At 41.6% G+C, this 14,775-nt stretch overlaps 1 protein-coding gene across 1 annotated transcript in view; it reads right to left on the bottom strand.

Annotated features, from left to right (window-relative positions):
• Positions 1 to 114: 114 nt before the first annotated feature.
• The window catches only part of phex (phosphate regulating endopeptidase homolog, X-linked), a 30,533-nt gene continuing 15,872 nt past the window's right edge, over positions 115 to 14,775 (bottom strand). The window contains exons 13-22 of the mRNA XM_033985976.2: positions 14,118 to 14,195; positions 5,717 to 5,820; positions 4,965 to 5,023; positions 4,035 to 4,089; positions 3,683 to 3,750; positions 3,469 to 3,599; positions 3,317 to 3,382; positions 2,994 to 3,098; positions 2,527 to 2,603; positions 115 to 2,207 (exon numbers count right to left, since the gene is read on the bottom strand). Of these exons, the coding sequence (XP_033841867.1) occupies positions 2,105 to 2,207; positions 2,527 to 2,603; positions 2,994 to 3,098; positions 3,317 to 3,382; positions 3,469 to 3,599; positions 3,683 to 3,750; positions 4,035 to 4,089; positions 4,965 to 5,023; positions 5,717 to 5,820; positions 14,118 to 14,195 (846 nt within the window). The 3' untranslated portion in view covers positions 115 to 2,104. The remainder of the gene's footprint in view (positions 2,208 to 2,526; positions 2,604 to 2,993; positions 3,099 to 3,316; positions 3,383 to 3,468; positions 3,600 to 3,682; positions 3,751 to 4,034; positions 4,090 to 4,964; positions 5,024 to 5,716; positions 5,821 to 14,117; positions 14,196 to 14,775) is intronic.

Here is a 14,775-nt window from a genome sequence, read left to right as displayed (position 1 = left end):
GCAGAATGAAACAGTTTAGTCATTAGTTTATATCTGTAATGAGTCATAGAAGATATCTATTCAACCTTTAACAGTTTAAATCATATAGCCAAAAAAAAATAGCTAAAAATGTCCCAGTAGTGCAATGAAAAAGTACACACGATGAATATTCACCCCAAAATATAGTTCCAACTTTCATATACTGAAAGATAAGTCCATACAGTGATCATTGTGACAGGTCTATGAAAAAGTATCAGTAATTTTCTATTCAAATGGATCTGTTTTGCCCTGTAGAACAAACACGTTCACCTCCAACGATTATAAACTGTGGGACAATACACAGCAATGAACACCAGATGGTGGTATAGTATAGGCTGAGAGAATCTGCCTTCTTAAAGATGCATTATGTAACTTTACTAGTCTTCCACTTGCTTGTCTTTGTGGGGATGTTATTGCATTGGCTGGAATATTCCACAGCATGGCATTAAACATCTTGCATTTATTCAATTCCAGGCACTTTTATTACTCAAAATATCCCATCATCTTACCTGTTTAATGCCATACAGTGGGGCATTTCAGGTAAAGCAATAACTTGTGCTGTCTGTAAATCTGGTCCAATTTCTGACCCCAGTGTGCTGTTCCCATCACAATCCTGCTGAGTTTATTTGTTTGTCTGTCTCCAGAAATCAAGAGAGTGAACAGAAGTGGGACGGTCAGTTCTCTCAGTTCTCAGCGACAGTGACTCCATCTGAGGTGACTGATCCCAAATACATCCATGCAATTTAATATGTGAACTGAAAAGAAAAATCATGTATAGGTTTAATTTAGTAACTTTAAAGGACTGACAGCAATATGAACATTCAATATGGACATTACTGCATACAATAAGGGAGTACTATTATCACTACACAACTAGGAATTTTATATAGAATTAAATACAATGTTTTATGTGTGTAGATTTTAAAAAGCAAAAAGGTGGCAGAAACCCTCATGATTGCTCTAAATGTTTTCTACTGTTGGTGCTGTGGCGTTGGCTACAGATCAGATATTCACAAGGAAAAGGAAGCTCAAGATTATTTGGATAGTCAATATTTGTGGTTGTTCAGGTAATAAGAACTAAAATGATAGAATTCCAGATAAGTAAAAATGTGTCATTTTAATTCAATTTATACCCCAAAATGGTAAACCTATCTGCAGTGGTAAATGAAGTAGTATTTTGTTACTTAAGTAAAAGTACAGATACAGAGGCACAAGATTATTTTCTATGTCAAATCTAATAAAAGTATTTAAGTACCTGTTTAAAAATGTACTATAAGAGTAAAAAGTAAAAGTTTTCTTTTACTATTAAAGCATCAAGTGTAGTGATCTTGATAAATAATGTAGCTGATTTTAAGTGATTTAATCAATTTCTTATTTTTTCTATCTACTTTTGTGTATTTGGTTTGGTCAAAGTTGGGATGTTAACTCAAATTAAATGTGATAAAAAATAAGTGTCTGCCATTTGAGCAGGTCTCAGTCTCATTTCTCATAAAGAAAAATACTTTTTTCTTTTCAGTCCAGTTCAAAAATGTAGTGGAGTATAAAGTACAGATACTGCTCTCAAATGTAATGAAATAAAAGTGAAAAGTATCCACTTCAAAATGTACTTGAGTACAGTACAGATATCCAAAAGTTTTACTTAAGTACAGTACTTTATTACTTGTACTTCGTTACATTCTGCCACTACCTATATATAAAAGTTAGTTTTGTTTTTTTTAATCTGTCTGTTTATGTCACAGAAAGTCTAACACTTAAACAATGGTACGTTATGTACTTAAACAGTTGCATAGAGTTCTCTTTGCATATTTGAACCATACTTATACTTATAATACATTAACATGTATATTTATAATACTATATCTTTACAATATTATTTTAAAACATAAATTATAAAAACTCATAGAAAGTCATTTGTTGCTATACAGTAAACAAAATAATAAAATATGTCTCTAGTCCTTAGTCTCCTCTCTCCAAGAATGGTTTGTGCGTTCGGATCTGAATGTTCTGGGAGGACAGTGGGGCTCCGTCTTCTGTAAACATCTAACTGTGACCACTGCAGCTGAGGTGAAGGGTCAAGGGTCAAAGGTCACCACACGCGACAGGACTGCGCCCCCCGGTTCATCACAGAGGACTGCGGACAGCTGAAGGCCTTACTGAACTCCTCGTAGTTGCTCATAGCTCCAATCACCCTGCAATAAGACAGATTATACAGTTTCAAGATGTTTTTGATTAGCCTGGAATGTTCCACAGTATAGCGATGCCCTTTGTGTCTGCATGGAGACGCGCTACCAGACCAAGTTACAGGTCTGCTCTGTGGAGATGTTGGCTAGCTCATGACATTTTTGACTAAAACACCAGAAAAGTATATAATGCACCTTTAAAAACAGCTGTTGTTTTGGCTGTTAGCTAGTGTAAGAAGTTTGTCTGTATCTCTAATGAAGTTAAGTCTGTGGTCCACAGTATCATGTGCAGACTGCACAGGGTCAGAGTGATACTCGCCCGGCTCACCTGTATTTAGGAGGACTGTGGGCTCCACTCTGGATCTGGTCTCTAGCTGCTTCTGTTCTGTAGGCGTTACACCTCACCTGCAAAAATTCAAAGCAGTTTGAAAAGGATCACAAACTTGACTTTTTGAGGACAAATTTGCAATGGACTTGAGTGACCCGGGTCAACAGGGCTGTATGGCAACGTCAGAGGCAGAGGCAGGTTAAACCATGGAACCAGTGTGTTTGGTCTGGACATTTCAATGTAAAATGGAACCATGTAAAGTGCAATGTTCATAGCTCAAACTCTGTGTTTTCTATAAGAAAATTGCAGTGTGACTTTTTGAGGAGTTTTTCACTGGGCCCTGGGAAAACAAGTACCCCCAGACCTATACTAAGTGGCTCCGCTCCATTTCCTCCACTCTGGCTGTCGTATTTACGGCCTCAGAGCAGATCTGAGTGGTTCTAAGTGGTAAAGTGTTGCAGACTCACATGGGCGTAGCTGAGGAAGAACAGCTGGTCATTGGTAAGTCCCACTCCAGGAAGAAGAGGCTCCTCCACCCCTCCTCTGCTCTGCTCCACCCAGCGCCGGTATGCCTGCTCCGAAAACACAGATATACTACATCTGCATCTTCAGTATCACAGAGGTGCCAGGTATACAAATCAAAGACACTAAATCAGCGTTTTCAGACATCATTTTCTAATCATAGCCCATACCAATACTGGAATCCATCTCTATTTGTATAGTCCACTCAAATATTTTCAGATGTTGTTACCAATATACAAAGGCACAATGACAAACAAACAAATCTTACCCTGAAAGCTTCCCTTATTCCTCCATTATCTGCAATATTTTCTGCCAGAGTTCTTTTACCACGGACCTGGAAATACATAAAACACCTGTTTCATAAAGAAGTCATTCATAATTAACGAGAACATCTTGATTTGTTATTATAGTGACACACACGTGAAGTCCCGCCTCCTCCCAGTGGTAGTCATTGTATTGGTCGATCATACACTGAGTTTTCTCATTGAAGGCATTTATAGAAGAGTTGCTCCACCAGAGATCAAGGTTCCCATTTTTGTCATACTTTCGGCCTTTCAAGGACAAAAAAACAGAACAAAATAAGTCTTGACAGCTCAAAATAAATGAATTCTTTACTTTAAAAGGTGATACTTACCGTTATTGTCAAAGCCGTGTGTTAGCTCATGGCCGACTATAACTCCAATTGCTCCATAACTTAACGATCTGAAACAGGGAATTTTGAAATAGATTAAGTCAAGATAGAAAGGAGAAGATGGTTATGGAGGTTTGTACAACATAGGTTAGCTACACATTGGTACAAGTTAGGACTGGTGCCATGGCAATTAACAATTTACAACTAAACATTGTAACTTTTAAATAGTTAGCCGTCCTCAAAATGGCATGATTAAAATAGGAAGCGAAAGACTGAAAACTTTTGTCCGTTGTGTTATGCTGATGGTCTATTTTTTACTCTGACTAAACCATTAGACTGTTTTTCCGGCTCTCACCTCGGATACTCCTTTCCCCAGAAAAATGGCTTTTGTAACTCTCCGGCAGGGAATCCTAAATAAGAAAAACTATTATTACTATTTTTACATTTAAAAATATCAAGCCTCTTCTCGCCTTTTTCCTATTTAATTTTGAATCTTTCTCAACGTAAGTCTTACATTAGACACTGGCACATGATGTAATAGTGTAATATGTTCAGCTTTATGTTATAGCTACAGATTTAAATTATTTATACACATTTTGCATTGGTTTCCCTTGAATGTTCTACAGTGTGACATTAAAGGTCCTATATTACGCAAAATGGACTCTTTAAGTAATGATATAATGTTGTTACCTCATCAAAAACAGACCTGGAGTTGTGTTTTGTTTCATTCCCACATGTTTGAGTAAATCTTGGTTCCACCTTGTGATGTCATGAAGTGGTAGTTTTCAAGTTAACAGCTTGTTTTACCTTTTGTTCAGTAAAGATTGTCAATTCCAGAGCTGAAATTATCCAAATGATTCTTGTGAAGGTGTGTGGAGTTTAAAAACACAGTGGAGCACTTCCTGTATTACCACATGATGACATCACAAGGTGGAACAGAGTGTTTTCTCAGCCTAAAAATGTAGGGTTTGTGTGTTAAATATGTGTGAATGAAACAAAACACAACTCCAGGTCTGTGTGTGATGAGGAAACAACATTATAACATACATCAGAAAATAGCATAAAATAAAACACCAGGCCTGAAAAAATATGCAATAGATAATAATTTTAAAGTTGCAATGTGGTACATACCAGGCAAACACTAGTTTCTCAATAGGGACCAGCAGTACTACAAACTACATCTTGTAAAATGAATGTGAGATTATGAAGCTCTGTATAAAATGTGATTCTAGTCACACTTCTAATCCTTTATAAGAGAGTGCTGTGTGTGATCACATCGTCTCACTGATTTGATTTGTGGAAGAGCTGTAGAAGGCGTTCACGGTTGTGGGGTTGGTGAACCATCTGTAATGAAAACAAGTACAGCATTTTAATTCAAGGCACAGGAGGAGGAAAAAAGATGAAAATAGTTTAATCTAATGGAATTGTATTGTGTCAATGCACTTTTTGAGCTTTAAACCACAGTATTTGTTTGTACCTCAAAAAGTCCTCTTAAATATTTTTGAGCAAAAAACACAAAAAAAACCCATGACAAACTACTAACATTATGTGGTTCTTTGGTATTTTATGTCAGATGCCCTCCCTCATACAGTCTTCTAAATTGCTGTAGGTTTTGGAGCAATACAAAAGGTTATTTATTTGTGTCTACGCTGTTTAAACTTTTTGCACGTCACAAACCTGTTAGAATATCTATGTTGAAAAGTCCTCGTAAATTATAACATTTATCAATTATTATTATTATTATTAATATTGTTATAATTTTTTGAATTATTAATTGTATTTTTTTATTTTATATTTTGTATTTAAATCCTCAAAATAGTGACCTCTTGCTTTGTCAAAAATATTCAGTAGTTATTTTTTTTTAAAACTTTTTTTCTTTACTACATAATTCCATATATCTTGCTTCATATATTTGGTGTCTTTTGCATGTAGATAAAACGTAGAAAACCCCCCCAAAAAAAACAAAAAAACAAACACTGAATGAACGGTGTGTCCAGACCTTTGACTGGCAGTGTATTTATGGCTGTTTAAACTCACTCTGTCCGTGGGACCGTCTTTCCGAGCCAGGCGAGGTCGGAGCGAGCGATAAACTTGAGCGTCTGCATGACATTCCCATAGTAGTCGTTTTCAGTAAACTGTAACTATAACATACACAGACACAATGAGTTACACAAAATACAAAAGTATTCCCACATGCTCTGAAATATACTGTCAGCCTAAAACATACACCACTGGCTCTGTGCCCAGTTCCGACCCATTTATCCTCCCACACAGAACAATGTTTAGTCAGTGACATCAACTCCCAGCTCCAACAATCTGCTGAATGTCCTCTTTACTCTTCACCCCCATTTCATGCTACACTACAAAGATAAAGGCTAACAATTCAACAGCCTGAAAGTTCTGGTGCATTGTGGGTAATTTGCAGAACTTCGAGGTGGCCAAGTCACCACAGGTGCATTCTGGGTAACAGAGCCAAACGGAGGAGTGGAGCACGCAGGACATAAGGACTTTGGGGGGGATTGGAACACTACTTAGCGTTGCTCTGTTGATGTGGATCTCTCTGAAGTGATTCAGAGGCAGAGGATTCTGGCAACTGTGAAACACCCAGAGACTGTTCAAATATCTACGAATGTCTCCAGATTCTATCTCTGGATGAGGAAATGGTGAGAGGAAACAACTATAACATGATTCCAAGCTCTGAAAATCAATTTTGCAGAATAGGTCTGCTTTAAGTCTAGTTTTTATTTGTTTAGACAGATGTACAATTTCAATGTACAACTGTACACCTGGGTTTAATCAAGGCAGTCCTATGTAATGTCACATAGTACTTACTGGAGGCAGTGTTGCGGGCATGTCATTTTTAACACTGTTTCTTTTGTATAGCGCTTGCACTTTAATTATTTGTGTTCACTGTAAATAACAGTATCTGGTCATTGACAACTAACATTACTATTCATTGTTTTATTGTAAATATTTATTTGGTTGCCCGGAAATCACGTGACCAGTTCCAAGGTAGGGCGCGGCAAATTTAAGCCGGCCTACTGAATCATAGTAGGTATGTGGAGAAGCAGCCACCAGACTTGTGTCTGTGCTGCTGTCGGGACGTTGATCGGTGTTATTGCTGTAAGTGTTGCCATTATTGTTTTTATACTCCGTAAACTTAAATCCACAAATAATCTATACTGTATCTACACTACAATGGTTTTATATTTGTTATTGCTGGCTCTTCTGTTATGACTTTACTGCACCCCCAATAAATGATGAAAAGGGATCTTTTCTCTGTGATCATTTTAAAGAGTGCAAAATCGTGGTGTTTCTGCCCGGTTGGATTAAGTTGGACGGAGTAACTATTTGGACTATTGCTGTGGATTACTGCACCACTTGGCACCTGTCAGAGGATTTGGTGAATAAACCACGAGGGAGCAGCTAGCGCGGAGCTAACGCGGAGCTACGGCTAAGGCTACAAGGCTACTACTCCAAGGACAACAACGCAAATCATAATCAAATCCAAGGTAAAACTGACAACTTTTCAATCATGTCTGCCTCACAACAGCAAATGTCTTCTGAGTGGGAGAATATGTTTGAGGAAATAGAAGTAAAGTTAATCACCTTACCTGTGTTGGAGCTTATTGACATTTGTGCCATGCTGGAAATAAACATTAATGATGAGGATAAGGACTCCCCCCGAAAACTGAGAAGGCTCATACTTCAGCATTTTGACTGTGAGGATATTATTGTGCTAGAAGATGGAGGGATGTCTTTATTGTTAAAAGTAAATGATCGCATTGATGAACTGAAAACGCTGTCTAAGTCTGGTCCTACATCACCCCGGCACCCTCTGGTGGACAAGGTTGGCACTGCACCAAACACTGAACCTGCTGCAAACCAATGCACTACTCTTCCCAATGCTACATTTAATGTACCTGGAAGAACGTTTGTACAACAGTTATATAGAAAAGACTTTAAAATAATTGGACAAATTGGGGAACATAATCAAAAAGACAAGTTGGGATTTGCAAGTTTAGACCGCCAAATTGCAAAAGCAATCAAGAAGGGATACGATGAATGTGATATTGTGGATGCTGTTGTTCAAGCTATTGTTCCTGGCACAAAACTCAGAAGTTACCTGGAGAGTAGAGCTGACCTTTCACTGCAAGCTCTGAGACAAATTTTAAGGACTCATTTTGTTGAAAAAGATGCTACTGAGCTGTATCATTCCCTCACTCGTGCTGCCCAAGAACCCAGAGAGACTCCTGTTCAGTTCCTTGTTCGAGCCATGGACTTACGGCAACAAATACACTTTGCTACCGAGAGAGCAGAAAATGGATTACAGTACAGCCCAGAGCTGATTCAGAATCAGTTTTTACAAACAATACTCACTGGACTCCAGGATGACACCATCCGCACGGATTTAAAACCATACCTCCAAAACCCAGGAGTAACGGATGAAGTCCTGCTGGAGAAAATGACTGCTGCCTACAATCTAGAAATGGAGAGGAGGAGCAAGCTGTCAATGACAAAGGCCAGAGTTAAAGTGTCAGCAGTGAGTAATGATTCGCACTCTACAGTTGCAGAGAACCATGGTCACCAAAGTAATCCTACAAGCAACAAAATGCCAGATCAAGCCCAGAAACGTGACACACTGCTGGAGAAGGTGGACCAGGGAAATAAAGCCATCTGTGAGGCAATTCAGAACCTCGCCACTCAGCTGTCCAGCCTACACCAGCTTCCAAGGCAACAACCATTACCACCACCACATGCAAGGGGACAGGCCAGACAAAACTATAGCAGGCCACAACCAAGAACACACACCTACAGACAGTGTCAACAGTGTCAGCAGACAAATCCAGGAGGAAGATGTGATCACTGTTATAAATGTGGTAGTACAGACCACTGGGCCATCGGCTGCCGCAAAGTTCCCAGAAATGCCACAGCCTCCATCAACAAAGTTGAAAGGTTGGTACATCTTGGTAAGACACAACAAAACCGGTTCTGCACCACAGCGCCCCTCACTGGCAAACAACAACAAACAGCCAAGCTAGTGGGGAGAAGGTGTCTTGTTCGAGCCTCGCTGAACAATGTGGACACCACAGTGCTATGGGACACCGGCTCACAAGTTTCCATCGTCGGAGCTGAGTGGAAACAGAGACACTTACCGGATGTTGCACTGAGGCGTGTGGAGGAGTTACTGGACGAAGGAGGACTCGACCTATCTGCGGCAAATGGTACACACATTCCATATAAAGGCTGGGTTGAAGTGGAGTTTAGGCTGTCTAAAAATGCTGTCGCTGGAATGAGTGAAAAACCTGTTGTTGTCCCAATTCTGGTCACCACTACTGAACTTGAACGTCCCATAATCGGATTCAATGTAGTTGAAGAGCTGGCTTTAACAAATGAAGGGACAGAGAGCTGTATTTCCAGCGGTCATATGATAAAAAGACTTTGTTCAGCACTGGAAGTGGGACAGAAAACTGCAAGAGCTGTCCTCTCTGTTTTAAAGAGACAGTCACGTATGGACCAGCCCCATATTGCACGTCTTGGGAGGATGCCTATCCATGTCCCAAGGAACAAAACCATTGAAGTCCAATGTAATTACGTGCAGGGTGTGTTCAGTGGAGCTCACGCCATTTTGGAACCTAGCCCAGAGACGCCATGGCCCACCGGTTGTAAAGTGAGGGAACAGCTTATTCTACTCCCCCAGACCAACACAAGAATTAAAGTGTTTGTTGAGAATACCACAGACACTGACCTTACGCTATGTGGCCGTACGACGCTTGGCTGGTTACATAGTGTTGATGCAATCTGTCCATTAGAAGCTAAGGCACCAGACCGCAGCACCTCATCACCGTTGGAGCAATCCAGTCAAGTACCACAGGGGGAGCCCTGGGACCCGCCCGTGGACCTGAGTCACCTCTCTGCAGAGCAGCAGCAAGGAGTGCGGCAAATGCTAAGGGAGGAGTGTGATGTTTTTGCCAGAGATGAGTGGGATGCTGGCTGTGTTACTGGCTTACAAATGGACATTAACCTAAAGGACAATATTCCCGTGCAAAGAACATACAATGCAATCCCACGGCACTTGTATCAAGAAGTTAAAGCTCACATTCAGGACTTGTTAAATAGAGGCTGGATTCAAAAGTCATATTCTTCCTACTCATCACCTGTCGTGTGCGTGAGGAAGAAGGATGGTAGTCTCCGTTTGTGCATTGACTACAGGCTGCTAAATGAGAAGACACTGCCAGACCGTCACCCCATCCCCAGAATCCAAGAAATCCTGGAGAACCTCGGAGGAAACTCTTGGTTTACGGTTCTTGACCAGGGCAAAGCATACCACCAAGGCTTCATGAGTGAGAAGAGCAGACCCTATACAGCATTTATAACACCATGGGGGCTCTATGAATGGATCAGAATCCCATTTGGACTCTCTAATGCTCCGGCTGCTTTCCAACGCCACATGGAGGGATGTCTGGGCAACCTCCGGGATGAAGTCTGTGTGCCCTACCTGGATGATGTCCTTGTTTACAGCCGCACCTTTGAACAACATGTGCACAATGTTCAACAAGTCCTGAGGAGACAGCGAGAGAGTGGAATCAAACTAAGAGCAGGAAAATGTGACTTTTTTAAACCACAAGTCACCTATGTGGGGCGTGTCATCTCTGCAGAGGGCTACAGGATGAATCCGAAGGAGGTGGAGGCAGTGAAGGCGCTTGTACACCAGACCCCAGCCACCGTCAGAGAGGTGAGAAAGCTTCTTGGTTTCTTAAGCTATTATAGGGCCTATATCCAAGATTTTTCTATAACTGCTAAACCTCTGTATGAGTTGCTTGCTATGCCCAAGGGTCAACCGAAAAGCAGCTTAAAGAAGAAGGCAACAAAGTGCGTCAGTGCCCAGCTTCCACCCTCCTATCCTGTCCAATGGACAGAGAGGCACAGAGTCACGTTGGAAACCATTGTAAAACAGCTGACAAACCCACCTGTCATGGCCTATCCTGATTTTGAGTTGCCATTCATTCTGCATGTTGATGCCTCTGAAGATGGACTCGGTGCAGTTTTGTATCAGCGTCAAGAGGGAATCCTGCGTGTGATAGGCTACGGCTCCAGAACACTATCCCCGGCTGAAAAAAACTACAAGCTGCACTCAGGTAAACTGGAGTTCCTTGCACTAAAATGGGCCATTACAGAGCGTTTCCGTGACTATTTGTTCCATGCGCCACACTTCACTGTCTACAGTGACAACAATCCACTCACTTATGTCACCAAGTCTGCAAAACTCAACGCCACTGGACACCGCTGGGTTGCAGAGTTGGCAGACTACCGGTTCACTCTGAAGTACAGACCTGGAACAGCCAACAGGGACGCTGACTTCCTGTCCCGTAGACCAACGCCCATTGAACATATCATTCAGGAATGCACGGAGGAATGTGAGCCAGAGGTCATGGGGAGCATCGGCAAGGCCCTTAGGACTAGCCAAGCAGGTGAAATAAACTGGATTTCTGCTGTCACCTGCAATGTTGAGGTCTTACTCCAAAATGGCAGCACTGTACCACCTACTCACCCACTCTCCATTGAAGATATCAAAGCCAAACAAGAGACTGATTCAGTCATCCAGAGAGTCTCGACTCTGAAAAAAAAGTATACTTACCTGAAATATAAGGACAAAATAGCTGAAAATGAACAAGTGAGAATATTGCTGAGGGAATGGCAAAGGTTAGTGCTGGATGAAGATGGACTTTTGTGGAGAAAAACAAGTGGCAGAACTCAACTGGTAGTGCCAGAGTCCATGAAGCCCCTGGTGTACAGGTACCTCCATGAGGAGATGGGACATTTGGGAGCTGATCGGATGGTTGCTCTGGCCCGAGAACGTTTCTTTTGGCCAAAGATGAGGCAGGAGATGGAGCACTATGTTACACAAGTTTGCAACTGTATCAAAAGGAAAAAACCCAACAGAGTTACAAGAACACCATTGCAAAGCATTGAAACCTCTGCACCATTTGAAATGATCTGCATTGACTTTCTACATCTGGAAAAATGCAAGGGGGGTGAGGAGTACATCTTGGTTTTAGTGGACCATTTCACCAAATACGCACAAGCCTATGCCACCAGAAATAAGGCTGGGAAGACCGCTGCAAAGAAGCTGTTTGATGATTTCATCCCACGCTTTGGGTTTCCATCAAAGATCCACCATGACCAAGGGCGAGAGTTTGAGAATCAGCTATTTGAAAAACTCCAGAAGTACAGTGGCATTCATCACTCCCGCACCTCACCATACCACCCCCAAGGCAACCCTGCAGAGCGCTTTAATAGGACCTTATTAAGTATGCTGCGAACACTAGGGGAGACTGAGAAGACAAGATGGAAGGAGCACCTAAACAAGGTTGTTCATGCCTACAATTCCACCATCCATGAGGCAACGGGGTACTCTCCCTTCTTCTTGCTCTTTGGACGTGAACCAACTCTCCCAGTTGACCTTCTGTTTCCAAGGAAGCTCGACGACAACTCAGAGAAACAGACCCCTGCTGGTTACGCAGAGAAGTGGAGGGAGGCAATGCAGGAAGCATACTCCATTGCGCTGAAAAGCATGAGAAAATCTGCAAAGAGGGGGCAGGATTATTACAACCAGCGTGCCTGGAGCTCTACTCTGATGCCAGGTGACCATGTGCTGGTGAGGAATCTGACACCTCGAGGTGGTCCAGGGAAGCTCCGCAGTCACTGGGAGGACACGGTACATGTGGTCATTGAGAGCCGAGGTCCAGAGAGCCCAGTCTATGTGGTGGAGCCTCTGAACACTGGAGGAAGAAGACGTGTGCTGCACCGAAGCCTGCTCTTGCCCTGTCCTTACCTGGTTGAATCGGTTCCTGTGGTCGCCAGTCCGAAAAGGAGAAGAACCAGGGTATCACCACCAGAAAGAAAACAAAAAGCCAGGTACAACATCCAGCCTACAGCCACTGAGAGCTCTAGTGATGAAGACTACCACCTCTTCATTCCACCTGCTGCTCTGTCACTAAACCCTACTGCCAGTGAATTCCAGCCCAGGGGCCATACACAGAGACAATCAGAGCCAAGAGCTGTACCTGGAGCTGACGTTGTCGTCTCAGGGGCAGATTCTGATGAGGAGCAAATGCAGGAAATAGCAGTGCCTGAATCTGGAGCATCCGCCTCTGACACCTCTGATGCTGAGCCTTGTCATTCGAGACCGGTTAGATCGAGACAGCCTAGGCGCCTCTACACCTATGACCAACTTGGTGAGCCGACGGTCCGAGAGCTACAGAGCTGTCCAGTTGGTGTGACGAGATCAGCAAGGGTTCGAGACAGTTATTCCAGCTCACCTGCCACTCCATATCCTTTTATAACCAGTCGTAATGCAGTAACTAATAAGCACTTTATAAAGTAACAGTTTAAGCACCTTATAACTTGCACCTTTTTAAGTAATCATGTGTGATACTATTTCATGTGCTTCATTATGTTTGGTAAATAGTACATGTTTTATATTTAGTCTGGTTAGACATGGTTATTATGTCTTGCATAATCTTGGGTATTTGAGTAATTTTCCTTGAGTCAATCCTGAAGATTGGGAGGCCTACCAATGCTTCAATGGACTGACCTGCCCAGAAGACACAAGGGACTTTCTCTAGTCTTGTATTGTCACCATGCCAAGGACTATTGAGGAATGGACACTGCATTGAGGTTGCTTAAGTTTGTACTGTATTAGTTAATAACACCTGCTATTGTGACCTGGTAATAGTGAAATCTCATGGCACTGGTGAGGTTAAAGGAAAATGTTTAACGTAACATTTTTTTTAGTGGGGGAGGGTGTTGCGGGCATGTCATTTTTAACACTGTTTCTTTTGTATAGCGCTTGCACTTTAATTATTTGTGTTCACTGTAAATAACAGTATCTGGTCATTGACAACTAACATTACTATTCATTGTTTTATTGTAAATATTTATTTGGTTGCCCGGAAATCACGTGACCAGTTCCAAGGTAGGGCGCGGCAAATTTAAGCCGGCCTACTGAATCATAGTAGGTATGTGGAGAAGCAGCCACCAGACTTGTGTCTGTGCTGCTGTCGGGACGTTGATCGGTGTTATTGCTGTAAGTGTTGCCATTATTGTTTTTATACTCCGTAAACTTAAATCCACAAATAATCTATACTGTATCTACACTACAATGGTTTTATATTTGTTGTTGTTTTCACCAGGGCTCTTCTGTTATGACTTTACTGCACCCCCAATAAATGATGAAAAGGGATCTTTTCTCTGTGATCATTTTAAAGAGTGCAAAAGCAGCACACACAGTGATACAGTTTTTGATTGTTCTTGAATGCAAAGCTGCTTAGTTTTACTTTACAGATAACACTATTAAAACACCATATACAGAATTAAGTAATGAAACAAGTTGTTTAGCTACATTTTGATGAATGACAAAATGATTTGTACTCACCTCTTTCAGATCTTCATTGAGGTAGGTGTCATTGAGGATAAACTCTGGATATCCGACTTTAGGCAGCACCGCATGAGCCTGAGAGAACAAACAAGAGAGAGATTTACTACCTGAATATTCAGTCCTGCACCAAACTAAAGAGAGGGAAGTTTCCAGTGGTTACATAAGCCACATGACACGACTGCAGAGGCAGCTCCAGGTCATGGAGCTGCTTTAATCAATGTGAACGTGATTTAAAGTCAATAATGCAGCAGTGTTACGTTTAGAAACATGATTATAACTATAGGTTATCTATAGGTGTATACTACGGCATGTAGTCTGGCCTGAAGAGATAGTCATGTACTTTATATCGGCTAGCAACGGGAGAAGACAAGAGTAATCGCCATAGAAAAAGAGGTACTAAATAACAGAAGTATAAAATAGTGGTTGAACAAATAGTAGTAGTAGAAGTAGTTGTTGTAGTAGTAGCAGTAGTAGCGGTAGTAGTAGCAGTACTAAGTCGTCCTAATTGTAGTTGTAACAGTGGTGATAGTAGTGGTACTTCTGGTAGTTGTATAGTTGTAGCTGCAGCAGTGGTTGTAGTAATAGTAGTAGTAGTAGTAGTAGCTGTAGTAGTAGGACTATAGCGACTTTAATAGAAGTGGATATAGCTGGCAGC

This window comes from Periophthalmus magnuspinnatus, chromosome 20 (genome assembly GCF_009829125.3).
Source record: "Periophthalmus magnuspinnatus isolate fPerMag1 chromosome 20, fPerMag1.2.pri, whole genome shotgun sequence".
NCBI lineage: Eukaryota > Metazoa > Chordata > Actinopteri > Gobiiformes > Gobiidae > Periophthalmus > Periophthalmus magnuspinnatus.
This window is presented reverse-complemented; position numbering and strand designations above follow the sequence as displayed.